Below are 26,893 nucleotides of genomic sequence, written 5' to 3'. Positions count from 1 at the left end.
CACAGGGAATATCTGTGCAATGGGTAGCTGGTAGCATTGTCATTACCTCAGAGAGACATGCACTGCACAGCATAGCTCAGAGGCCAGGCTGCAACTAGCCTGGTAGACAAACTTGCCCAAGGGACCAGCACAGATCTCTTAATAGAAATTAAACCTTGCTTGACCCAACCGTTCATCTCCAGCAACAAGCACATCCTGCCCATAAGCACACTCTCAGCAAACTTCATGTCATCTTCTTCTGACAGGAAACCTTCCAGCTGATCCTGACTGTCCCATCCCATCACACATCAGACGCAAGATGGGTTACAGTTCCACTAGATGGAAAGTGTGAAGGTGGACAGAGGACAGCATTAACCTTGACTGTAATGCTTAGGAGCGAGTAGAAAGACAAATCATTAGCCTATAGAATGGCTCTGACTAGTTGTCAACATGCCCTTGCCCTGCTGGGGATAAGTATCATCTTTTAGGGACTCTAACATTTCCATTATTTTCACACAGGTAACATTATCCAGTTAGGCTCTTAGAGCACCTGAGGCACTAAGGAGGCAAATGGCTTTGCTGGCCAGGATCACTACATGCAATGGAGGGAACGTAAGGAGAGGTCTTCTCCAGCCAGCAGCAACCAGAGGTAAATCTCCCATCACTTCCTCCCAAAACTAACTGAAAATCTCCCACAGCTCTGCCTTACCTGTACAACTGTGGACAGGACCTCTTCAGAGCGGCAGAGGAGAGACCCAGCTTGTTCTGGTTTCTCAGACATGTCTTCCTCATAAGATCTTTCATTCTCCCCCAAGCATGGCTCTCACTCTAGGGAGCAAAAAGAAGCCACAACTTGAAGGACCAAAAGCTAGCTGCTGACAGATCTCATCTGGCCAACATATGATACTTCAGGGTACTTCAGGGTGGTAGGAAGAAGGGAGATTCCTTATTTCAGACAGGTAAGAGTCAGGTACCAGGACACACACACCCTTCCAATGATGCCCAGTGGCCAGCCTGTACTTGCATGGATCAGCTGTCACTAGTACCATGCTTTTTCTATTTTGCTACCAAACTCTGTTCTGTTACTAGGACACTCCTTTCTGACCAAGGTTTCAGAGTGAAGGTTTCAGAGAGTGAAGATGAGTGAGTACCTGTGGAATGGCACGTTTTACCTTATTGTTATACTGTGCTAAAGGTTTGGTTTCCTACCTACTCATATGCACCCAGGGGGCCTTTACAACAAAAACAACACAAAAAAGCAGCTTGACTCCATTCTCCTTTCTATTAGGCCAGGTGCATTGGTATCAGCCCTTTTCAAGGTGATGACTTCTGTGGACCATGAATTAGAAGAGATCAAGCCTTTGTTTTCCTGTCAGCTCTGCAAGCCGAAGCTCTTGGGCACTTACATTTGAAATGCTAATAGAGATTATCAGGAGGTCAGGGAGTCTCATGAGGCCCTCTCTAATGTTTATTCTCTTCGGGCTGTGAGCTCATCTGGACTATTGAACTGTAAAGGAGCCACACACCAAAAAAATTAATGAGTTGTTGGTTCTTGGGCTTTTTTGCTGCATTGTTTTAGATTTCCTAAAATAATGGCTGGAAAACCTTGGGAACAGAACAAAAAGGATCATGCCCCAGGACTAGTGTAGTGGGAAGAAATGGTTCCCCTTTAATGAAGTTCTGAAACCATTGTCACATTTAGGGCTTTGTTCTGCCAGGTCCCGAGGTGCCTTCCCACTGTGCCACCAGCAGAGCCATTACTCCATGGGTTGTGGCCACCTTGGGAGCACAAGTTGAAAACTGCAACACGGTTTCTGTGCTATTGAGTTAATTGCCTGTAAGTGAGACTGTTTACTCATGGAAATATCAAACCTTTGTGTTTACTACTAGGATTAATGTATGCCGTGGAAGGGTTTTGGAGGTCTCAGCAGTTAGTCCCTTATTGTGCTGGTGGTATCCCAGAAAAGCAAGCACTGCTGATGTCACAGAAAGCCTGAGAAGTTGCCTGTTCCTGAAGGCTAGCTAGCTGTTTTCTGAAGTAGGGGTGGGAGAACAGCATACCACATGCAAGTAAGTCATATATGGCTGTCTCTTACTTTGGTAGTAAACATTGGGAGTGAGTGAACCTTTTTTTATTCATGTGTAATATCATGCACTATAGAGGGGTTTAGTCCATGCTAATGCAGGTACTAGTTAAATATATTCTGGAAAGGCAGTACATACCGAGATGTTTTTGCTGATGTCCAGACCCTAAAAACAAAAGGCAAATACACTGATAAATAAGACAGAGAGACCGTCTCAACAGTGCTGGGAACAGACTGGCTCTGTTCTCAGCTCTGTCCTGGAGTCCACCCATAGCCTCTGTCAAGTCCTTTATCTCTTTACAGTTCAGTCCCTCACATGTGTGATAATCCCTTCTTTCCTCCTCCACCTCTTGCCTTTCTTTTGTATTTAGACTGCCAGTTCATGTGTATAGCACCCAGTAGTGCCAGACTTGTGTAGCAGGATTCCCACGCAGTACCTGCACTTTAGAAGTAAATGGTGCATTTAATGCTCAGGGTACAAAATGCAATACTAAGTGACAATACTAAGGTGTGTCGTAACAAAAAGAGCATGAGGATTTAGTTTAAAGAGTGGATCTTGATTCTCCAGTTCTGTGAAATCATCAGGGCTTCCTATTTGCTTAATATAATGCTTGCACTCCAGAAGTTGACTGGACACAAGGCAGAACACTGAGCACCTTCTAGGATTCTGCCTTGATTTGGTTCTGAAGTGTTTCATCAAAGTGTTTGCAACTTATTTGCAACTTTGGGGTGGAAATATCATGAGAAGGTCTTTCCTGTGAGAGACCTCCTCCTTCCTCTTTCCTGTCGGGCTGGGAATACTGTGATTAGAGCCTCTGACCTGGCACTGCAGCAGTTCTGATCCCGAACAGAACCTGAAAATGCTGAGGCAGCCAGAAACAACGGGAAAAAAAGGGAGAGGAAAAGCATTCGTCCTGGCTCCCTGAAACATGCTTTGGGGACTGGAGCTAATTATACTGATATGCTGCTAGTCTGGTACTAAGTGTTGCCAATGAAGATTTGACCTACTACATTTTTTTATATGTGGTAATGAATGTGTAGTTGGTTTAATCTGGGTAGCAGCAGTAGTGAAGATACTTATGGCAGAGTTCATGCATTATCTGGAGTGAGGGCTAAAGCCCATGCTGATGTCTGCAGTGCTCCATTCCCCTGCACCAGTGCTCTGCTTGTGCCTTTCTTAACATAAAGACATAGCCATTACCTTCTTCTAAGGCTGGGAGCAGAGAGGCACAGAGCAGCCTGGCCCTCACTGCCCCAGCACCATTCACTATCAGACAGGGTTGGCTTGTTCTAATGGCACCCCATTCTGACCTGCCTGAGCAGAACTTCTCCCTGCTTCTCCCACAGATCCAACTTGGAGTCTGACTCCAAGCTTATCACTCACCTTTCTTACTGCAGGGTCCTTTGATGGAAAAGCCTGTACCTCAGTCATACCACCAGCTTCTCTGTACTCATTCTCCTTGTTGTTCCTATTGTTTGACAACTTCCTGAGTCCCACCATCGGTTGGCTGTTTCCTGATTCTGGGTATCTCTCACCTCCTGCAATGAAATGCAAGGATTTGCTCATGTTTCTCGTCAATGCCCTGTTAGGACAGCCTCTGGGCAATGCTGCCAGCAAGCTGCAACTCCAGATGGGATGAGAACCCTAGAAACTTAATAATGGGGTGAGACCCCATCTGCTTTCATGCAAAGCTGCAGTGGAAAGAAGATGAATGTTCCCAAAAAGTGTCTGACCACAACAGGACTTTCTAATTGCTTCCTCATGGTCTTACTTTCCTTCCAGGCCTGCTCTGAAACTGCCAGGAAAGAGCTCTGAAAGTGCTCAGCACTAGAGATCCCAAAGGCCGTTTACACTCTGACTCAACCCTGCTAGGAGGTGTGTTGATGTTCTGCATTTCACCAGGTATTAGAGGCAGGCTTAAGTCCAAGGTTTGAAATAAACTAATCAGCCTTGCTTAGTGGGCTGGCTCACATCTAACATTGGATCCAGACTTTTCAGCTGGCTTTATCATCAGTAGGCTTAGCCCAGTCTTTCTCAGCCTTCAGGAAAAGCTGGTCTCTGGATCAAGCTCTGCAGCTGGGGCTTATTTCCACTTGGTCTATATAGAATAAGTCATCTTCCAGGAATGTGTTCTGTGCCTGCTTGAGAGGGTATGAGACTAACAACAGGCATAAGGCTTTCCATCTTGGATCAAATTCTACCTTGGCTAGTGGTGTTTTAAAGCCAAATGGAGGGACTCCACTAAAACCCATTCAAGCATGCTAAGTTTCCAAAAAAGAGAGCCATTTTATAACACATTTGTCCTAATCTTTGTAGCCACAGCTGCAGAGCAAAGAGTCTTGCTTCACACATGTGAAGCAGCAAGTGTTAAAATCCTAGGAGTAAATTTTAAAATTCATTTCTTAGATTTCCAGCTAAAGTTTAGCTCCTTTAATAATTTGATCTGTTCTCATCTGTCTTTCCTAGGGAAAAGGAAGTTGCTGGTTAGCTTATTTCACCAACTGGTGGCAAGCAGGAGGACAGGTTTGAGGCATTTGAACTCACCATTGCAGCTGCTCAGCTTTTCAGCGTTTGCTCCTATTTCTGGGATGATGGAAAGATCAGATGGGTTTCCAGTCTGAACTAAAAGGCTGTGAGGTCTGCTCCTCCCAGCAAAAGATGTCTTCACATTTTGGTGTGAGTTGAGGACACTGGCAGCTCCGCAGGAGCAATGCTGAAGAATGTACTCCTACACCAGACAAAAAGAAAGCATGCAGACTCTCAGGCTGCAATGGCCCAAGGTAACCGGGTGGTGTGATGGTACAGAGAAATTGCAGTCATCACAGTGAAGGATGCCCAGTGTTTTCCTGAGAACCATCAGAACCCAGACAAATTATTTAATTCTATAAAAGGCTAAGCAGCCTGGAGTAGGCAACATAGAATTTTTTATGGGCTCATTGGTGTTTAACTTATATTAACTCAGCATCTTTTGCGCTTGTTTCCCAGAAGGAATTGAATACAAATTTCTAAACATGGGGCTGCTCAGCTAAGGCATTTGTGTAAATAAACAGATCTGTTACAATAACGACTCTCATTTTAAAAACAGCACTATTTGTTTTGGAATGTGCACAGACAATATCTTGTATTTTTATTGATGGGAGGCCATAGTTTGCTTGCATATTACCAGTCAGATTCACTGTATGTGGTACTTCAGCTGTAGTACTTCTGCTCTAGTTGTGGTGGGCAGGGAAGATTTTCTGCCTTGCACAACCATGTCACACAAGAGTTTACCATGGCAGGAAGCAGGTAGAGCTTTATTCAGCTGAAGTGGAAAGGGAACCAAACTATTGGTGTTGCAACCAGGACAGGCCAACACCAACTTAGCACCTCTGGAGATCCCCAAGCCATTGACAGTTTTAACATAACATCTCTTCTGGATACACGCCACAGCAGCATGGCACTTTGCATTACCTTTGGGAGGTGCTTTGAAAGTCTGGTGAAAGATGCATTAATGCCCACAGCATTAAAGATTTCCTGGTAAACCAAAGAATGTGGAGTAACTATGTTCCCTTTGCATCCCATGATCAAAATGTCATCAGTCTCTGAGGTGATGTCTGTACAGCTCTCAAGAACACCATTGGTAGCACTGGCTACCTGCAGTCCTCACGGCCAACTCTTAATACTACATCAGCCCGTCTCTGCTCTTGGGGTTGTGTCCTCCACAGATGCGTCTGAGGCATGGAAACTTTTCTATGCTTATAGTCTGCATGGAGATTGAACATGGTTTGGAAAGCAGCCTTAGGATGCCTTCCAAAATGTGATGTGGACAGCAACCTTCACATCTCATGGCAGATGGGTGTAGTATAGCGTTCCTCTTCTACACAGAGGGGCTGTTACTCTGAAGAGGAAAATGATGGACAGCTGCTCCATCATTTATAGGAGCTCCATCATGATATAGGAGATGCAGGCACCACAGAGATACCCGAGAGAAAACACCCATGCAGAGCATGGTCCAAATGCAGTTGGACATCTAGGTGTCCAATTCCCCACTGAACAGTAGGGGACAAATATGGCTGAGAAGGCATAGCTGAGACATCTTGGAAAACATCAAGAAGACCCAAGTTTCAAAATATTTAAATGAAAGCATGGTGCCTTTCATTTCAGTAGGAACTGAAATGAAAACACGGCTACAGATTGGGCAAAGAAGAGATTCAGAGCGGCCCTGCGGAGAAGGACTTGGGGGTGTTGGTCAATGAGAAAAAGAACATGAGCTGGCAGTGTGAGCTCGCAGCCCAGAAAGCCAACCGTATCCTGGGCTGCATCAAAAGGACCGTGACCAGCAGGTCGAAAGAGGTGATCCTACCCCTCTACTCTGCTCTTGTGAGACCTCACCTGGAGCATTGTGTGCAGTTCTGGTGTCCTCCACATAAAAAGGACATGGAACTGCTGGAACAAGTCCAGAGGAGGGCCACGAGGATGATCAGGGGACTGGAGCACCTCCCGTATGAAGACAGGCTGAGGAAGTTGGGTCTGTTCAGCCTGGAGAAGAGAAGGCTGCATGGAGACCTCATAGCAGCCTTCCAGTACCTGAAGGGGGCCTATAGGGATGCTGGGGAGGGTCTCTTCATCAGGGACTGTAGTGACAGGACAAGGGTTAACGGGTTCAAACTTGAACTGGGGAAGTTTAGATTGGAGATAAGGAGGAAATTCTTTCCTGTGAGGGTGGTGAGACACTGGAATGGGTTGCCCAGGGAGGTTGCGAATGCTCCATCCCTGGCAGTGTTCAAGGCCAGGTTGGATGAAGCCTTGGGTGGGATGGTTTAGTGTGAGGTGTCCCTGCCTATGGCAGGGGGGTTGGAACTAGATGATCTTGAGGTCCTTTCTGACCCTAACTATTCTATGATTCTATGATTCTAACTGGGAAGGAGGGGGCGTATACTCCAGATGAGGATTTGACCCTGAATTTGCAGCTTGGAAGAGTTACTTTGAGCAATGACTCACAGTTGTAAAGCTTCAGGAAATGCGTTAACAATTCCCAGGCTCTATGTAGGAGGCTGCATTCCTCTGAGCATAAGAGATGGGTACATGGAAATGACGAGCTATTCTGCAACCTGACTCAACTTTTCTTTGGCTCTGAAGAGGAGTCAGTCACCTACTGCAGATCCAGCCCCAGCAGGTGGCACTAGGGGAGGAATGACACTGTCGGGAGAATAAAAGATTTGCCACAGCATGGCCAGGAAGAAATAGCTGAGTGTGACAAACCCCTTCTGTTATTTTGGGAGTGATAAAATAAATAGAAGGGGGGGGGGGGGGGGAGGAGGAGGAAAAAAGCTGGAAACCTGGTGTGATGGCCAAAATAAAGAACTAAGAAGCAGAGGTGGGATAGAGCTGAACGAAATATGCAAGAGCTAAAAAAATGCTGTTTAGGAGGACACTGACATAATCTGCAAATTTCAGTAAAATTCCCTACCTAGCTCTGGATGATAGAAAAGACAAATGGGCACACTGAGATGTTTCATGTCAGAGATTCTTCATTTGGCAGCTCAGAAGTGTAGGAAAGGAAAGAGAGTATGGAGTTGGGTAGCTTCTCTTTCTCATTGTATCTGTTTCGTGGGAAATTCTGTGATTTTGACAGTTTGAAACTAGAAGGAAAAGAAAGAGCTTCCAATTCAAAACACAATTGCTAAGGAGGATCATGGATTTTGTTTTGATAGCATTGACATGGGGAGGTATGTTATTGGGAAGTTTACAGCTGTAGAGAAGGAAAAGCTACTGACTCTGAGATGGCCATCACATGAAGTTAGGACACTTTTTAACTCAATAGAAGCAAGCACATCTGGGAAACAAAATTGGACAAAAACAGAAACCCAAGCTCACCCTAAGGGAAGGTGAGCCCGCTATAGTGGATGAAGGCTTCTGGAAGACCAGAGCATCCAGCCCAGGTAAGTATGTGGTCAAGCAGATCAGCATCATCTCTTACACAGACTTGGAACTTTAAATCTGGGCCTGGGCCTTGAGCATATAATTTAATTGAAGATAGTATGGTGTCTGCTTACCTCTTTTATCTGGCTGATCTTCTGCTCTTTCTGCAAGCTGCACACTTGCTTTTGGAGACGCATGTTGTGCTCCTGCAGCTGCCCAATCTTCTCAATCAGTTGACAAATGTGTTCCAGGTATCCCAGACCAGATCCTAGGGCTTTGCTGTTACCTTGGTTCACCTGCAATAATAATGCATCTTGGATCATGGAGTAACAGCAGAGCAATTCTTGCTAGCAGTTGGGAGCCCAGAACAGTCCTTACAGTTGTATGGGCTATGGTAAAGACACCCATGCTTCCTCTTGCAAGGGCTTTGGTTATGGGCAGGTCTGAACTACATACAGCATTGCTTGCACACAGCTCTTTTATGGATTACTTGGCAAGATGTGCCATCAGCAGAACTCATCTGACTGATCACAGGCTGACACAGAGGACCACCTCATGTCAACCAGTTTCTATTTCACCTCCCAGGCTAATTTTTGTCTTTTACTTGCCACAGGACCCTTACAAACAAATATAGTTCTACTGTATGGTATGGCTGGGGTTAGTGTGGCTTACTTAGCCATAGCACCCAGCGCAAGTCACACTTATATGTAGCAAAGCCGAGTTTGGCCCCTACCCAAAGGTACATATCTGGAGGTTGCAAGGATTTGATTCTTTGAGATCAGCTTGGGTTGGTCTGCATTTGGCAATTTGCAATCCTCACAGCACAGCTGAACTCAGACCCTCATCACTAGTGGGTCAGTGAGAGGGAAATGTGCCTGAACCATGCCGCCAAGGTGAAAGAACATCTTTCCACTGGTCTTTAGCAGATCCCAGATTACATTCCTGCTGCTATTTTCTCAATCATTAAGAGATGCCTGAAGAAAATCTTCAGGATCAAGCTTGCTGTCTGGGTATGGTGGGATATTCTGTACCACTGACCTCTCCACACCAAGGGCCTGCAGAGTCTCACTGCTGCTCAGCCAAGGGTGCTGCTGGAGACAGGCAGTAATCCTGTGGCAGAAGGAAGGCAATGGTGCTTCCCAGCCCCCTGCTCTGCACCTCACCATTTCTGGCCCCAGGACTTCCCCATGCACAGCAAGTACCCTCTCCTGTGCCGCAAGTGGACTTCGCTGAACATGCTGCTAGCAAATCTGTACAGAGGCTCACTTCCACCTTGGCCCTGCCTGCTGATGTGCATGTGATATAAGTAAGTAAAATAAGCCTCGATCTTTACAAAAGCAGTGCTCTAAGTTTATCTTACTGAAAAAAAAAATGAGTTCCCTCCACAAAAGCAGGAACTCTGTCTCCTTTCCCACAACAATCTACATTTTTGGGGAAATGCCAGCCTTGGGACTCTTCCTGTCTTTTCATTATGTCAGAAAGCTCATGGTGTGTTCAAAAATAATCAACATTAGGATTTACTCCTTTTTAAACAAATGATGATACAATGTTATTTATAAACAGGTATTATTATGTCCAGATGCTTTTGTGTCTGAGGTTGGGACAGAGGTCACATGAAATCATATGAAAAACTGTGATGAATACAAGCCAACCAGTCATTCACAGTCATGATTTTTATTTTCCTCTCAGGCAGAGCCTGCAGAAGTGGTGGCAAGACAAAGGTTTCTCAGCCATAAAACTGACTCCTTAGCGTGTCTGCATGGTAGGAAGGGGCACAGCCCTAGGACCCTCAGGGAGAACAAAGCCTCCATGGCATCTGCTGGGAAATGCTTGAATCAAAGCACTTATAACCAACATATCTGAAAGCAGATAGGGATTTGGGGGTGCCCAGCTTCAGAAGCACGATTTGCAGGAAGTATATGACGTAAGCTTCTGAAAATCTGGCAGTATTGAGCTGTCCTAAAATGCATAGTCAAATTTTTTTACACTGTCCCATTCATTATCCTTGAAAATGTAGGTAGCCACTCAGTACCGCTTTTTTGCATATTTAACTCCCCTTTCTGCCAGTTTGCTGTTGCAGTGGCTGGTGGCATATCCGTATTGCCCTAAGGAGACAGTGAGCCAAATCCAACCTGTTATAGCTGTAGAAACACAACAGAAGACTACAAGAGACAGAGGCTCTCTTGGAAAAGAGGATGAAGTAAAATATTTGGCTGTAACCTCAGGATTTGAGAGAAAGCGTAAAGCATTTGACTGTGACCTCTTGCACTTAGACACCCTCTTTTTGTTCCATATTTGTCCTCTGCTTAGCATCGTAAGGTCCTTCTCATGTTATGGGTGCTAGGTTTATGGGGCAAAACAGGCAGGGAACGAGAAGAGAAGGTGGTCTTGATTTTCAGTGCTCTGTCTCTTGGGCTGCAGGCACTTGAAAGCAAAGGTGAGTTTGGAGCAGGCATGGAAAAAATCTGACTTTTAGCAAAAGTTAGAGAGAACTTCCAACTCCTGAGCATAAATACAGGTGCCCAGAAAATGAGAAGGAAAAAGCGTAGAGCAGTTGCTCCAAGTTTTGGGGCAAGGTAGATTTACACCTATAGAGCGTGTAAGTAAGACTAAAGGTTGTACTCAATATGCTGGAGAACCCTGTTTCACAGCCAGCCTTCAGAGACTACTCAGGGCAGACAGTTTGGGCTAGTTAATAAGAAAATAACTTGCATTTTATTGAAGTGATCCCAGCAAGTGCAAATGAGCAAAAGGCAAATCAGGCAGAGCCTCCGGTGCCTGCCCATCCCTGCAGGGCCAGCCGCCTCTGTGGTCAGTGTGCAAGGGCAAAAAGCTTTCAGGGGGAATGCTTCACCTGCTTGCTCTGCCACAAGGCCCGTTAGCATGAGGATTGCTCAGATATGGCAGGTGCTCAATACAGAAAATTTGTGTAATTTAGCTGGTTGCCCCCCAAACAATTGCTCAGAGAGGACCTCTCTGGGGACCCTTCCAGGACTTTCTTTTCTATAGACTGGAAACACCTCAGCAGCCCTCGCTATCTTCTGGTCGTGCCAAGTGCAGCATAGAACCCATGCTGTCATGTTCTGGTCTAAATATTTTCCTCCCAGCACCTGTGAGACAGTTTTATGCTAGCAGTGGAGGGTGAGCAACCATAGAAAAACAGCAAACATCCTCCAGGATGAGTCTCTTCCAATCTCTGTACTCCCAGTTGAAGCTTCCCAAAACATTCACCTAACTGGACTGAAATTTTTTCCCATCCCCCACATTGGGATTGTCAAATGGCATTGGAACAAAAGCCATGTGCCCGTTTTTGAGCTGATGAAACCTAAAAGGAGGGAAAAACACCTCACCTACTTTTCTGAAGCTGAAGATGCAGAGATCAGACAGACACAATTTATGAAGCAGATGGTTAAAGTTGCGCTAGAGAAGTAATGTATAAACAGGTGACAGATTTTGCTTCCAGGTACATAAGACTGAGCCAGACTTAGCTGGAAGAAAAGGAATCCAAGGCTCTCAGCTATACTAAGCTGAGTTAATTCCATTACAGTTTTGAGCCTGTGGAGTTAGGTGCACTATGCTGACTTTACACACATGTAACTAAAGAGAGATTTCTGCCCTCGTTATTGCTCCCCTGGCAAAGTTTTGGAGTCAGGTTTTCAGTACATGTGTTCCTGCTCAGCTGGCAATAAACCATCACAGTTCTGCTGGCTCACAAGACTGGCATCTGCACAGGGAGCTTTGGATTATCCAAAGCCTTTCAGTCAATATTTTCACAAGTGTAAAATCACAGTTTTCCTCTGAAGCAACCAGAATCACAGAGGTAGGAGGCTGTCCCTCTGTGTATGTGTAACATCATGCTCACTGCAGCATCTGAGCACTACAAAGGTTTGAAGTTCAGTGGGAGCTGCAAGAAAGACTTGTTTTCAAGCCTCTTGTCCAATTGAGTTATAATCAAAATCTGCTTTTCAGATCATCTAATCAGCATTTTGTCCTGTCTCTGAAATGTTAATGTTATCTGTTACTTTGATGCATGTGATAGGCCTTTCTTCCATTTGGCTCAGTGGAAAACTGTCCTGAGCTGGACATGGCAGCAGGAGCTGACACTGACAGGCAGAACTGGCTGGCAGGTGAAGCTCTTCTTCATTCAGCCAACAGTTTGCTGCTGGTTTTTGCAGTGACTGAGGTTTCTGTGCTTCACACAATGCTCTTCACTTTCTTTTGTGGATAGTTTTGAGTTATACCTCGCTCCATCCTCCCATAAATCCCTCACTGCCCATTCCCACCACATTCACATGGCCAAATATGGACGCAGTGTGGTCACTGCACTGACTGCTAAGGAACGTAATTACAAATTTCGCATCGTGGGCTTAGGGCAACTGATTAGTGACGCCACAGGCTGAGCATTTGTCACTGGAAGCTGACACCACCAAAAGGCTTGTGAATAACAGGAAAGAGAGGGATCGTGCTGTATATTTCTGGCGGCTCCACCCTGCTGTCCAGGAGGGGCTGTGCTTGCTGATAGCTTCTAGTTTCCTCTAAGTAGCATGCACATGCTATGGGGCTGACCATCACAGGTTGCCCTATGCTCCCTCTGAACTGTACCACTCTCTGCAGAAAAGTATTTTGACTGCTTTGGCCCATGATAATAATTAGTGCTGTGTGAATAATGTGGGGTTTTTCTATTTAATGATGTCAATGCTCCCACCCTCTCTCTTCTTCTAGGGGCATGGGCTGACCTTAAATGTAAACTTAATAGAGCGTGAGGAAGTGTTTGCAAAGCAAAAGCATCAAAAGCTATGTCTCTTCAAACTGACCCCAAACATTTCATTTGGCTTAAAAGGAAATGCTTTTATTTAGGCTTCAAAGTTCTTTCACTTGTTGTTTGACAGCTTCCACTTCCTTTCATCTTTCTAAATGTAGGCAAATGTCAAAATAATGACAGTTCAAAACAAAAGATCAGAAAGCTTTGTTTAAGAAATGCCAGACTGAAATGATTTTATGTATATTTTCAGCCACAGCCGTTCACCAAATGAATACAAATGGTCAAAACATTTGGTCATTTCTAGTCTCTCTTCTTCAACATTTTCCTTCCTGCTCTTTTGGAAGTGGTCTCAGCAGTCAGGGAGGACATCAAGGGGCATCCTCATCCAGAGACTGAATCCTTGCTCAGCTGTGGTATGCCGTTAAGCATGGTGCTGTTGGCATTGCCCCAGCCAGCTGGGTGGGGGAAAAGCAACTGCTCTCCTGATACTCCAGGGCTGTATTCCCCAAACCAGCAACAGAACTGAGAAAGCTGCTGTCACCTAAAATCAAATGTTCTCAGCTGGCATAAAATATAAGCCAATGTAAGCACTCTTGCATCTCTATCAACGTGAATTTAATGCAGCAGGAATAGATTTGATAGAACAATTTGGTTTGCCATGTTCTTTGTGGCAGAGCGAAAATACACTGTACTGGCCTGCTGTCTTTCAGACAACACTGATGGCATTTCCAGGGGTATCTAAGTCCCAGAGATGACATCAGGCCAGACAACATGTCCCAGGTACCATGCTGTGTCTTGGACATGTTACAGGCAAATGTGAAAACCACAGAGTAAGCCTGGAGCAGGGTCTCAGTTGGGGTGAACCATAATGCACCCATCAGCTGTATGGGCAGATGATTACCCAGGCCTCATTTCTTAGGAAGTCTCACTCTGTCCTGCCTGTGTTGTACGGCAGTGAGGACAGGTCAATCTGTGCAGGTCTGGCGAGGACAGAAGGCTCTGCAGCTACAGGAGGCTGCCCCTGTGCTCAGAGGCACACAGCACACCTGCAGCCACAAGTCAGTGCAGCAGCCATGGGCATTTCTTGCCCCAGTCAGCTTGGATGCTACTTGGCATCCCAGCAGTTTGAAGAGCACTGCTTTTGAGATACAGCAGCCCAGAGGTGCTCTGTGAAGAGGGGCAACCCTCCCCAGGATCTAGGTCACAGCTGTATTTATACAGCTCAAAAAACAAAGAAAGAAAAGTGCTCTGGGGCACAGAGCTTTAGCACTCAGCCAGTGAGGATATTAAAAAGGAGGGAAGATAAGCTACCAAGAGCTTCATTTCCTCTTCAGCTTCTTTCTAATTTATTCTCTTGTTTATTTAAATGCTCTCCTTTGGGAAACTGAATCTCAATTTCACAAAAGATTTAAAGGAATTTCACAGGCAGCCAGAGCTGTCAGACAAGACCAAGCTGGCTGCACACTCCCTGGAGTGTGACAAAGAATTTAGGTAACTTTATAAGAAGTCTTCTTTGTGGCCAAACTCTCCTGCTCTGGTCCTTTTTAACTCTGCCAAAAGGCCAAGCTGCTGACTGCTTAGGAACTATGCAAAATAGACATTTGTCTTTGCTGTGTGTGAGACAGCTCTGGAGAGGAAGAGGCTACTCAAGTGGATCATGTGTTGCTTTTTACCATCTCAATATGAAATGTTAACAGAGATGGGCCATCTCTGACCTTCCTCATTGCTCAGGAGGGTTTGGCATGCTGGACAGGAAGGCCATTGCCTGATGATTTAGGGCCCAGGCAGAGAGGTCATGGTAAAATTATATGCACAGCACTTGCCACTTGGCTTCCTTCACCCATCTCCCATTTCAATTCATCACTATTACCACAATGAACACCCTAAAAAGAAATCCCCGTTATGCATTGTTTGATGTTTTCGGTGAGTCTGTGTGACTCTCTTCACATAGTCTGCTCTTCTCCTTTCCCCACGGGGCTCTTTGGTATATCTCCTTGTCAGGAATCATCTACCCACTTATATCTTGCCTTTGCTGGTTCATGGAAGCCACCACAGTGAGCAGACAAAGCAGTGATCTGTTGGCATGTCTGCAGCATGGGGTGAGTGCTTGCCAGCATCCACTATGGGAGAAGTGGCAGCAGGGCTTTTTATCCTCCTGTCTGTGGCACAGTGTACACAGCAAGGGGGAAAAGGAGTCTGGTGTGGAACAAGCTACTGAAATTATGTCTTTAAGTTGGGCCCACCATGCCTCTGCTGGGGAGTTAAAATGCAGTCTCCATTTCTAGCCCAGCAAAGATTTGAATTTGTGCATGTGCCCACTGCTCACCCATTAAGAGCTGGCTCAAGAGGACAGGACAGACCTGAGCAGAAATAAGCTACTCCTTAGGTAAGTTCCCTCCAAATTCTGGGGTCCCAACAGCAGCCCAGCTGTTCCCAGGAACAGGAATAACCTGACCTTGAAAAAGAAACTATGTTCTGATCCACATCACCTGTATCAGAGGACAATGACTAACTTCACAATCTTCATTTTAAGACCAAAATCAAGTCCATTCTCTAGGGCTTTTTGAAACATCAGGTCTCCATGAGCCATTAGTCATCCTTACCCAGACCTGATATATGTGAATAACTTAAGAATTTCACTACTGGGAAAAAAAGCTCTTAAAAATCAGTTACCACAATCTGCTGCTTACAACAGTTTCAGGGGAGATTTTCTAACTCACGTATGTCCTAGTTTGTGACAAACAAAAGGACTTGAACCTTGGCTGAGATATTTGGACAGGCCTAGCTCTAAGATTCAGTTTAGGTGTTTCTTACCTCACTCAGTCTACAGCATTTATCCATGTATTCATCTAGACTGTCACTTGTGGGGTACTTCTTTAGCTGATGGCCATGGATCTGGAGATCTTGCATGCTGCCAAAGTTCTCTGGGAAATTGTCAGCAATTGTCTTTGGCTCTTCTGTGGGATCTGGGGTGTGAAGAGTGCTTTCCCCGGGAGGGTCCATCTCTGGGGCGGGTTCCTTTTCCAGAGACTGACTTTCGCTCTGGTCAAAACGTTCATCTGGATTTTCTTCCTGAGGGACACTTAAGTCTTCAAGGGAAGCTGTAGGACCCTGCACAGCATCTGCCTCCTGGCTGTAGTACTCAGCTTGCTTTTCACTCTCTGGATCTTGGTGGCTGACTTTTCCGGCATCCTCTTTACATGTTCTCATTACCAAATGGTCAATTTCTGAAGAAGATGTGCTAAGCACACCCGAGTCACAAAACGAGTCTCTGCTGTGAAGCACAAAGCTCTTCTCTGAACCAGTTGGTGTTGATGGAGAATTAGCCCCACTTGGCAATTCAACCCCTGAGTCCTCAGATTCGAATTTGGAGAATCTGTGAAGTCGGCACTTGGACTGGAAGGCACTGAGGTCAGGCAGCGTGGCTACGTAGTCTGTGCTTGCCGGGGCATCTGTGTAGTCTGGATCTGCTGGTTCGGCTGCTGCATTATGATTTCCCTGGCAGTCTGGTGGGAGGCTGGCACCAGGGAGATGGGACTCTTCTGTGCAGGCTGTCTCAGCTGGAGCCTCTGTGATTAACCCTGGGTTTTGAATTCCTTCATTGCTCAGTATCTTCATATGTGTTAGCACAACTTTGTCCTCAGCAGGTGGGCTCTTCTTACCTGCTTAAATGAAAATAAGTAGGAGGTCACAAAAGGCTACAAAACTTAGGGTCTAGTGCATCCTCTGAGGGATGTGAAATGCAGAACTTCTACATTAAGGTGGTAGAGGGGGACAGCCCTTTTTTGTTTTTCTAGAGCTACATGAAGATTTCTTGTAGGCTTTACTACAATAGAAGTGTTTTGTTTCATAGCCCCAGAGCCCTTCAAGGGGAGTCATAAATGCACATTGAGTTCTAATTTAGTAGACAGGTAGAAAACAACACATGTAGCCAGATAACTTTTTGGTGATTACCTGTGTACAAACATAGAGAAGTACGTGCCCTTTCAGCACGACAGACATGAATTTAAGGCTAAAATATTTCCTCTGATTAAATGTATCCTGAACCAGCAGACAAAAAGGATAAAATGAAATCTGTCTTTCCAACAGGCTTAAGTGAATTTTACAAGCAGTTTGCAAACTGATATTCTCTGTAGTATTCTCTGCACACATACAGGTGACAGAAAGCAAGAACTGATAGGAAAAGCAAATGAGGTACTGTAGATTTTCCACTCCCTGTATGGTTTTAGCTATGAAATAATTTCTTTAAATGAAATCTTACCTTCTCAGAAAACAGAAAGGAGATGGGAGCTTCGTTCATGAGCTTTTTGCACACAGACAAGGAAGACTTTTTTCGTATCACAATTATTTCACACAGTAATGTGATAGAACAGTCTCTGGATGAAAGGCTGATCTACAGGAGTTGAAGATCTGCCCCCAGGTTTTCTTACTGTTTTCCTGAATCTAGTATTTCACCGTGCAGTCTTCCGGTGCGAGAGCCAGTGTGAAAGCTCTGCATCCACCCTTTAACAAACTGCAACCTCAGCTTCAAATCCATCTGTACGTGGATTTCGAACCAAGAATTGCTGCAGTACAAAACTTCAGTTTCTCTGGTACCTTTTTGCTTGTTAGTGCCTGACCCACAGTGCCTCAGAGCACTACAATGCATACTCTTTTCAGGGTATCTTACTTCCCACTTCATTTCCTTTCATTCCCCTTTCTTCCTTCCTTCCTTCTGCCTGATATCAAACTAGGCAAACTCACTCATGGTAATGTAAACACCCCTAAGCAGGCAGAGAAGCTGGGGACCCTCCACTGGTGGTAGAGCAGGACGAGGTCTGCTGTACAGCCCTCCTTCAGAGTAACCCAGAAAACTCTCCATTTCAGAAATAACCCATTTTTCAGCCTTCCCTCCTCCAGCTTGCTTTCTGCAATGCCCACAGGCTATGGAAATTTTTACTCATTAAGGTCATTTTCTATTTTATTTAAATTCCTTCTATTTGATCAAGAGAATGTCTTGGGATGCCACTGAAACATGCCTTTTACTGTTCATAGGTAGCCATAAATTATTTTACACTGGATTTTCATAAGGTGCTGTCAGTGATAAATCATGCCATCTGATGCCTTTTTGTGGCATTTGGGCATAGTCCTTATAACACCTTACAGAAGATCTTGTTTATCATATACAGAATTTACACCTGCCTCCCTTGTCAGGATTCACAGGCATCTCTCCACTGTAAGGAGCCACATCTGGGACAGTCAATGCCAGACCATCAGCAGTGCAATACCAGTACATTGCTGGGAGGGGGGAGCCTGATTTGCAGCCTCATGCACAGCAAAATGCCACTTATGAGAGGGAGCTTGGTGCGGGGTCTTGGAAGGAGGCAGAGCTGAGTCATTACTGATTTGGAATAAAGAGGATCTACCTGCTCAGTTGCAAACACCTGTGGCAGAGTGAGGCAAAGCGTTGTATCTGCATGAAAAACAGAAGGCTAACAGGCTCTTCTGATGGCATCACCACCCCAGATGGCACAACAAACCCACTGAGGCTCAGGAGAACAGCTGCAATGCTGCACTTTCTTTTTAAGAGCAAATAGTACAGCTATCACTCTTGCCAGGAATTACTAGATGCAACGGTAGTTCCTTCCCACGACTCCAGTTGCCTTCAGTTATTAACCATGCCATGCTTTCCTTCGACTGGAGATTCTCTTACTGCCTTTCAATCTGCCCCCTTTTTTCTTGCTTAACTGGTTCCACTTTGGCCTACACAAATATTTCTTTGTCTGAAATCAGGAGGCAGCATATTAAAATGAGGTCTTGCTACTTACAGAAGGAGATGTCAGATGCTCAAATTCGTATCTTTTATGACTACAAAAGCTACAATGTGTACCAGAAAGTTTGTCTGGGGTAGAAAAAGTGAAAAATGAGATGAAATCTCTGACCCTCTACATGAGGGCTCCCTCAATACCAGAAACTCCAAGCTGAGAAAGGTCTGCACTCTGGACGAGACAATCCCTTGCTCTCCTTACCCTGTGGTCACTAGCAACATTGCATGGTTTCACAACAGTTTCTTATTTATCTGTTCTATGCTGCAAACCACTGATCGCAGCATTGGCAGATCCTGGTAATCAGTCTTTGAGCATTTCTGATTTAACCTCCCAACCCTCTGCAATGATGCAAAATGTCATCATCCCCCTACCACAAGTTCAGAATAGATGCAGAGGACAGCAATATTTTGCAAAACACTTAGGCACCTCATCCTCATTCATTCAGTGATGCTTTCTCGTGGTCAGTGAGGTCACCTGTGCTACAGCAGAGAGATCTCCCATGATTAAGGCAGCGACCTGAAACTCAAGTTTTTCTTGCTGCACCTCACTGACAGAACAGTTTCTTCTTCTCTGTTAACCGGGTTATGGGATCTAAACCATGGGATCTAAACAAGCAGGTTTTTTCTGCTATAAATGTTGAAAGAAACATACAAAAAACCTCAGGTCTTTCAAGCCTATTTCAACAAACACCAGAATGGTGCAAATAAAGCTCATCTGTGCAATTACAGAAAAAAAAGTGAGTCAGCCCCTCAGCTGCTATAAATTAGCTCATTACCAGGGCCCCTACCAGAATTGTGTCAGCTAATTCTGGTTGAGAACTTGGCCTGTAAGTGCTTTGTACAACAATACCAGGGCCTCAAAGCAAAACGGAAGATGGTCTCCTGTCTGTGCTGGAGGGAGCCTGCTGCGGGGGTTCAGTTACAGTGCTGCACGGAGCCTTCTGAAAGGAGGTGTGAAGCACTTCAGAGAGCTGAACGCCTGGCATTAAGGTTGGTTGGTAAGATGCATTTACTTGTGCTGGAGGCCAGCCAGGCTTGACACTGCTGCTCCTGGGAACTCAGCCAAGAGTTTTGCTGTTGTTTTTTGTTTCCCCTCTGCTGCTTTTCCACACCCCTTACAGGTGGGGGTAAGGTACTGGAAGGCAGCTGGCTAGGCCACTGGTATGGCAGCAGGGGAGTGAATGGAGTTGTGTGTATATGCTTAGGAATCAGTACATCTTCCTGCAGCATCTTTGGCAACATGTGTCTAGGCCAAATATGGTCTCGGGTTAACCTGTGCCACTTGCCTAGTAGCCCTCTCAGAGGGTTATATGGCTCTGTAATCACATTAGAGATAAAAAGGGTTCCTTGTGTTGTAATATGAGCCTGTAACTGATTATGTGTAGCCATGGGCAAGTTGCTGGATTTCCTGTACAACTGGAGAGTAAGACTGCTTCCCTTCTAATGAGGAGGTGGTAACAGTGAACTAGCTAGTATCTGAAGGTAATTAGTAGGGAGGAAAAGGAATTGATGTGCACCAGCTAAGTCTCTAGAACTTTGCTTCGCTTTGTTTTCAAATTGCTTTCTAGGATACTTCTCTGTTGGCAGTTAGCAAAGCCTAGCAGAGAAATTTAAATCCTTCAAAGGTGAATAACATTCCATCAGCTCCTGTCCCTTCCTTTCCTTGCAGTTTTAAGTTCAGGTGTATTTTTCCTGTTGCACAATAACTAGTAGCTGCCAGGGCATAGCCTAGTGCATTAATACAGAGATTTATGGCCTGAGGAAGGAGGGCAGGTATCTGACTTGAAATTACTTTCAAGCACTTTCTTTATCCCAAGTAAGTTGGGTGCAAGAGATGCACTCAAACAACTGCCCAGGCAAAACTCTTAGGCATTCCCAGTCCTGGCCAGACCCAACTTTTGCAGAAGCTCCCACCTTTCTAGTAAATCAAGCCAAAGTCTGTGTTCAAATTCTCATGTTCCAAAGCACTGAAATCCAGCTCCAGGGTTTTTTTTTTTTTATTTTTTACTTCTACACCTGTGGCTCAAAGGCATGTTTCACTGGCAGTTCCTTCAGTGTGAGCCCTGTTAAGCTCTGCTAAATCAGTGAGAGGGGTCCTTGGCCTCAAACCCATTGGCTCAAGTATCATAGCACATGGTCTTTTGATGCATCTAGCTAATGGGAAGAAGCCAGATTCGCAGTAGGATGAGTGCTGCTAGTGACAGTAGAGAGCTATACCACACAGTGCGGCCCTGTGCTGCTCTCCTCTCTTCTGGTCTGTGCCCACCTGTCTTCCCAAAATGTCCATGATGCTTTGTAGGCTGCTCGCATGGGGAGAATCTCTGTTAAACACGTGCACAATGACACAACTGGAGCCAAAGCTTTGCTTGTCTCAGTCTGCCATTCTGTTACAAAGGATAGCAGCACTGGAGCCACTGCAGCTTGTCCCCAGAGCTGCTGCAAGGTTCATGTGCACAGAGAACCCATCCATGGTGGGTGGTTCTGACAGGGTTTTGCAGGGTGGCAGTCCCAGGGAGAGGCACAAGGTGAACAATCCAGAGATGCTCAGAGTACCTTTTCCTCCCCCCACTCCCATCCACCACAAGACATGCAACACCCTCTAGATTTCAGTTTGTAAGGCCAGTACTTTCCAACTGTAGTGTGCCGTGGGAAAAGAGCACCAAAAAACAAAGGGCAGCACCAATGACTTGGGTTGCTGGAGTTGCAGGGATTTTGCACAGCTGCACTGCAAAGGAAGACTCAAGTCAACCACCTTCATTCCTACCAGTCTGCTTATCCCTGAGCACAGGAGCAGGATGCACATGCATCCCAAAAAAATATTTTTCAGCATCCCATAGAGGACCCACAGAACCTGCCAAGTAACTCCTTTCTAGCTGTGCCAAGGATTAAATCCTGTGCCATGCAGGACAGGTTCCATGACGGGGCTGTGGCCTCCAAGTAACAGACTAAGAGATGATCATCAGCTTTTGAAGAATCATTAGGCAGCAGTGACTAGTGAGCTGGAGTCGAACTCATGACCTAGAAATGAAAGGCTGCCTCTCCCATTCAGTCCTTGCATTCCCTCATTTTCCTTCCTTCCTTTACAGAAAAGTCTCCCTTTAGTCCTGTTACTGAGGCACATTCTCTAACGCTGCTAGCAGTACAGCTCAGGTGGTATTTCCCTTTTACTTCGAAGAGGAGATTGGGTTTTTTTTTTCCTCAGCAGTGATGAGGTCTCAATTTCCTAGCATTTAAGGGGAAAAGGCTCACTTCCTTTCTGAAACAATAGGCATTTTTTGCTGTTGACTCTTCCCCGTATGTGCTGAGGGGTGGTGCTGGGGCTGTGCTGGCACCTCCTCCTCAGCACTAGCCCACCAGTGAGCCACATGCAGAGCATCCGAGAGCTGTGTTAACTTTGCTAGCTGGGCAATGGCTATCCCTTGCACAGCCCTGGGGGCACAGGGAATTGTTGCACGTGCAGGATCCCATTATTTGGAAGAACTGGATTACTCCTATGCTGCAAAAAAACCCAACCTCCACCCAAAAAAACCCTGCAATCATTACCAACTGATGGTCTGGGAGGAAAATCTATTTCCACAGAGCTTCGCTATGGACTTCCATGGAGTTAGGATCTCCCTTGCTCCCTGATGCTTTACAGGCCTGTTCAAGACCAGATCCCAGACCTGGCAATGGCAGGGGTGCTGCCTGGCCCCAAGTACCTGCAATTCACTTGCCTTCCCAATGCCTTTCTAGCAAAGCTAGTATGTGAGCATGCTGCTGTAATTTGGGCTGCCCAACCTGAGCAATGGCTTCTCATAAACAATTAGGACAATTGTGAGCCAAAGAATTTCTAAGGGGAGCTTGTGGAAATGTGTTTGGTGCACCACTTACAACCTCTATCTGCAATGGCAGAAACTTATGAAGGCATGAAAATCACTTAGAAATATTTGGGTTTACTGGAATTGTGACTGAAAAATCCACATTTGCAGAGGAACAAACTCCCATGTGGTAACTATATTTGTATGATAGATCAAATTCTTGAAATCTCAATTTATCCAACTGGGGAACTGAAATGCATGTGGATTTTGTGAGAATAGGTGTACAATTTGATTTGCTTGAAATGCTGAATGCAAAGGAATAACCACAATAAAACTGAGACCTCAGACAGTCCTTGAACAAAAAAGCACAAAGTTCTTAGACTGTTTGGCTCCAAGGTGCTCTCCAGTCACACTGTTAGTTAAGGGTGTGAAGTTCCTCCGGATGATAGTTTAGTGATATAAGGTGACCAGAAATGTTATAAATCCCCCATAGCTGCAGCTGATAATGGTAAATCCATAAAACAGATCCATAAAATAGATGCTGAAAGATAACAGGGTTCAAGGACTCTGACTGGAGAGGTATTCATTGCTTTAATACATATGTTTTAGAAGAGGGCGAGATAATTATAGCTCTTTCCAGGCATTTGAGGAGGAATGAGAGGGAGATTGATTGTTTACTGATGGATATAGTTGGGTGGACTAAAGAGGAAATGGATTTCCAAGTAGAGAGGCCACTTGACATTTTTACAGCTTATTTATTCATTCCAAGTGACCTGTGAAGTTTTTGAAACAGAGCGACAGGTCTGATAGATTAGTGACCTCTGGCAGAAGGTGGCACAGCAGGTCCCCGCAGACCACCTGCTTTATCAGAGATAACATGGGCAGCTGCCAGTCACCAGTTTTCAGACCAATGCCTGACCTTGCGCATCGCTAAAGAGCCTTTGCCACCTGTTACTGCCTTTATCCTGCAACTTATTTCACGGAATCACAGAATGGTTTGGGTTGGAAGGGACCTTAAAAACTATCTAGTTTCTTTGGATATATTGCCCAGTGGGAAAACCAGGCCAAGGATAATTTTGGTGCACGAGGATTTGTGCGCAAATCCTCCTAGCTCTACAGTGTAACGATTCCTGGGGTCAGGAGGAAGCTCACTTCTCACCATCACCTGTGGTGCTTATTTGTGAGACTCTGTCAGGGAGATGACAGCTTTCACTGAAGACCTGCAAATTATTTTCTGTGTAAATTCCCATGTACTTCTTCAGGAGAAAGGTTCAAAACCTCAAATAGAGGAAATGATGCTTTCATGGGCAGCCCTGTATAATACCAAAAGATTATTTGGCTCGCAACTCATTAGTGTCTGAGCAGAAAATTAAAACAATAGAAACAAATACCCCACACTTTGGCAAAACTGTCTAATTTAGGAGCTATTTCCTTGCACATCTGATTTGCAGGCTGCCTCATATTCCAAAGCAGTATTCAGTCAGTAATGAACTAGGAGACTGGAAGCCCTTTGAAAGGATGGAACTTGCCCCCCAGTGCTGACAGGTATGTAGTAATTCAGGTTTTATTGCCTACAATAAGCTTGGATAAACAATTGTTCAATAGCCCCACAGACTAAAGCCATTAAGACCCCAGTGCTTCCACTGAAGCACTGAATCATATCAGAAAGGTCACTGTTAACCCATTCTTCACGTGCAGTCATTGCTGTCCCTAGGCAAAACCCTGGAGTGCTAGTTCTGCTAAATGAGGCAGCAGTGGGCAGGAGCAAGCATACTCTTTGGTATGTCTGAAATCTTTCATGGTTGAAATGAGAGTGGTGACAATTTGGGGGTTTGTTGCTCTTGCTGGGGCCACACAAGGACCTTGCTGAGATAACAAGGAGGAGGTGGTGATCCAGGGCTCTGTAGCTCCAGTAAACTGAACTTCTTGATAGAAGAGGTCCTGCTACCCTGATACTTCTGCTCTAAAAGCCCCCCGGGGGGTGGTGGGGAAAGATCAGCTTATGCCATTCTAAAAAAGTTTTGTTTGGTTTATATTCTCTATCTTGAGATGCAACTGTAAAGTCCCTGCCACAAAACTTGCACAAACCAGCATATTCTTGGCTTTTTCTGAATACAGACAAGGTCCAAACCAGGACACAATATTTGGTACATCTTTCCGGCCAAGGTGATTAAGGAGTGCTGTCCTTGTTTCTTGCCTGGAGAAATTTTAGCTGTATCCCTTTTTGATTCCTCAGTGCTCTGAGTGATATGTCTCTTCCCCCACCAAAAGCTTGCACCTACCCCTATGACAATACTGCTGTGCCTGGGTGATGAGGGACACTTCCTTGTGGAAGAGCAAGCTTCCTTTCCCCTCTTAACCCTGCCATCAGACTAGTGGTATACAGCTTGGGGGAAACAAAATTCATGGTTAGATTACATCGGGGGGGGAATAACAAGCAGTTTCCATCATTCTGTAAAATGGCATCTCTTCCAACACTCCCCATGTCTTGTGGTGATGGTGGAGTGTTCTCGCAGCAGCACTGCTCCAGAGTCCTTTGTGTCATTGGGTAAAAATGCAGTCTCCAAACCAGACCCAGGCAGAGAAATGTGCTTCAGCAGCCTGGCTACATCAGTGCCCAGCAGTTACCTGCTATGACACCTCAGAGAGGCTCCAGCTCACACTGAGCTCTGAGGAGCTGCTCCAGAGCACAAGAGCTGGGAAGCATAGTACCAGCGGTGAGTGCCTGAGCACATGAGCACACAGATGCTCAGGAACATGGCAGCTCTGTTGAGTCGTGTCCCCTTGAACTAGTGCAGTACAAGCAGTTCCTGCAGAGTTCAGCATGCCGATGGGAAGTCGGGACCCCAGGAGGCATAACCACACCACCGCGGTGTTCTGCAACATCTTTACCATTCTGCTCTCATACAGCAGGCTACACTCAGGCTCCAGCAAACCCTGAGTGGACACCTCTGTGCCAAGTAAACCAACCACGCAGTGCAGTGATGTTAATGGAGACAGAAACTGCAGATCTCATTTACAGCTGGCACAAGCTAAGCTGAAGGGTAAATAGGAAGGCTAAAGGGTTTCTTCTACCTGGGACTTGCAATCTCAGCCTGCAGCCCTGGCTAAGGAATAAAACATACCAGACCTATTGTGCCTGAGAAAGGCAGATTGAGACCACATCGTTTCTTTCAACAGACTTGGAAAGTTACAAGCGATCTGCTGCCTTCTCTACTTGGGTCACCTCATGTGCACAGAAAAGGAAGATGCAAATAATACACCTCAAACTGGGGATAATCCCTGTTGGATGGGGATACACGCACCCAGAAAGCGATCCGATGTGCGTTGCCAGTGCAGTGTCAGACTGAGGACAGATCCGACCCACCTCCCGTTAGCGCAGGGCCCGAGCGATGCGTGCGGGCCAGCGTGCGCGAAGCTGCTCGGATGCCGAGCCCCGTGTTCAGTTTTCCTGCTCCCATCCTGAGCAGTTCGCCCTCCTGCACGCACAGCCCACTCGGGATGGCAGCGCTCCCGCCTTTCCTGCTGTTCTCTCCCAAATCTTATAAATGCAAAATAAACTCATTGTAAGAGGAAAACAATTCGGCTTAATGCGCAGGGACGGGGGACGAACTTGTTGCAGCCTTACCTGCGTGTGGGCAGAGGCAGCCGGAGAGCAGCGACCGCAGCATGGGGCCAGGAGCGAGCGGCAGCGGGTTGGCGGGGCGCGGGCAGCCCGTCCGGCGGGGCCCGGGAGCGGGGCGGGCCGGGCTGGGTTTGCCCTAAGTACCGTCTGCGCGGCCGCTGAGGGGAAGGAAGGGGGTGGCGGAGGAGCGGGTTTGGGGAGGTGTGCCGGCAGCGCCGGCTGGCCCCGGGCGGGCCGGGGCAGCCCCTGGGGGCGCGGACTCACCTCTCCGCCACGGCGCTCCCAAGGTGAAGCTCCGGTGCCAGCTGAACATCACGGCAGCAGGCGCCCTCAGAGGCGGGCGGGGAACGGGGGTGCCATCGCCGCCGGCCCTCCCCCGGGCTGCTGCGCGTCCCCCGGTGGGCGAAAAGGGCCGGGGGCCCGGGCTAGGGCATGGCGGGGCAGCGGGCAGCAGGCAGCGCTGCCGGCGCGGAGGCTGCCGAGCGGCGAGTGGGCGCCCCGCCAGCAGTGACTTATAAAGGGAGCAGCCCAGAGGAATGCATCTCCTTTGGCTGATAAGCCGAGATGACTGGAGGGGTTTGAACTACCTTTGCAACCCCCAGAGGACAGAAGGGGAGAAAGAAAACAAGGGACGGGAGAGAAGAAAAAGAAAAATATTCCAGCACTTGCATAATGTCAATAAACAACCCCCTTCTCAAGTAGCAAGAAAGGAAAGGCTGGAATGTTTTGGGTGGAGAGGAGAGGGAGTAGAGTGGGTTTGGTGGTTGTTTTTCCGATTTTTTTTTTTCTTTCGATTTTTTTCTTTTTCTGTTTAAATAACATCTTCATAATGCAAAACTCTATCGTGGTTGTAGCTGGGGCTGCAGACTACGGGTAAGAGGGGTGAGGGGGAAGTGGCAGGACCGTCCTGAACACAAGCTTCCATGGGCAGGTTTGTG

At 46.2% G+C, this 26,893-nt stretch overlaps 1 protein-coding gene and 1 long non-coding RNA gene across 2 annotated transcripts in view; one reads left to right on the top strand and one right to left on the bottom strand.

Moving 5' to 3' along the window:
* The window catches only part of LOC136010473 (uncharacterized), a 32,764-nt gene extending 6,295 nt beyond the window's left edge, over positions 1-26,469 (bottom strand). The window contains exons 1-7 of the mRNA XM_065671754.1: positions 26,220-26,469; positions 15,542-16,389; positions 8,100-8,261; positions 4,609-4,792; positions 3,448-3,602; positions 2,203-2,229; positions 689-807 (exon numbers count right to left, since the gene is read on the bottom strand). Of these exons, the coding sequence (XP_065527826.1) occupies positions 689-807; positions 2,203-2,229; positions 3,448-3,602; positions 4,609-4,792; positions 8,100-8,261; positions 15,542-16,389; positions 26,220-26,268 (1,544 nt within the window). The 5' untranslated portion in view covers positions 26,269-26,469. The remainder of the gene's footprint in view (positions 1-688; positions 808-2,202; positions 2,230-3,447; positions 3,603-4,608; positions 4,793-8,099; positions 8,262-15,541; positions 16,390-26,219) is intronic.
* LOC136010474 (uncharacterized) lies at positions 19,341-26,029 on the top strand. The gene is made up of 3 exons (XR_010610891.1): positions 19,341-19,523; positions 23,782-23,875; positions 25,511-26,029. It is a non-coding gene; the product is annotated as an uncharacterized LOC136010474 (long non-coding RNA).
* Positions 26,470-26,893: the final 424 nt, after the last annotated feature.

The sequence above is a fragment of the Lathamus discolor genome, chromosome 3 (genome assembly GCF_037157495.1).
Source record: "Lathamus discolor isolate bLatDis1 chromosome 3, bLatDis1.hap1, whole genome shotgun sequence".
Classification (NCBI taxonomy): Eukaryota; Metazoa; Chordata; class Aves; order Psittaciformes; family Psittacidae; genus Lathamus; species Lathamus discolor.
Note: the sequence above shows the minus strand (reverse complement) of the source record. Positions and strands in the feature narration are given on the sequence as shown.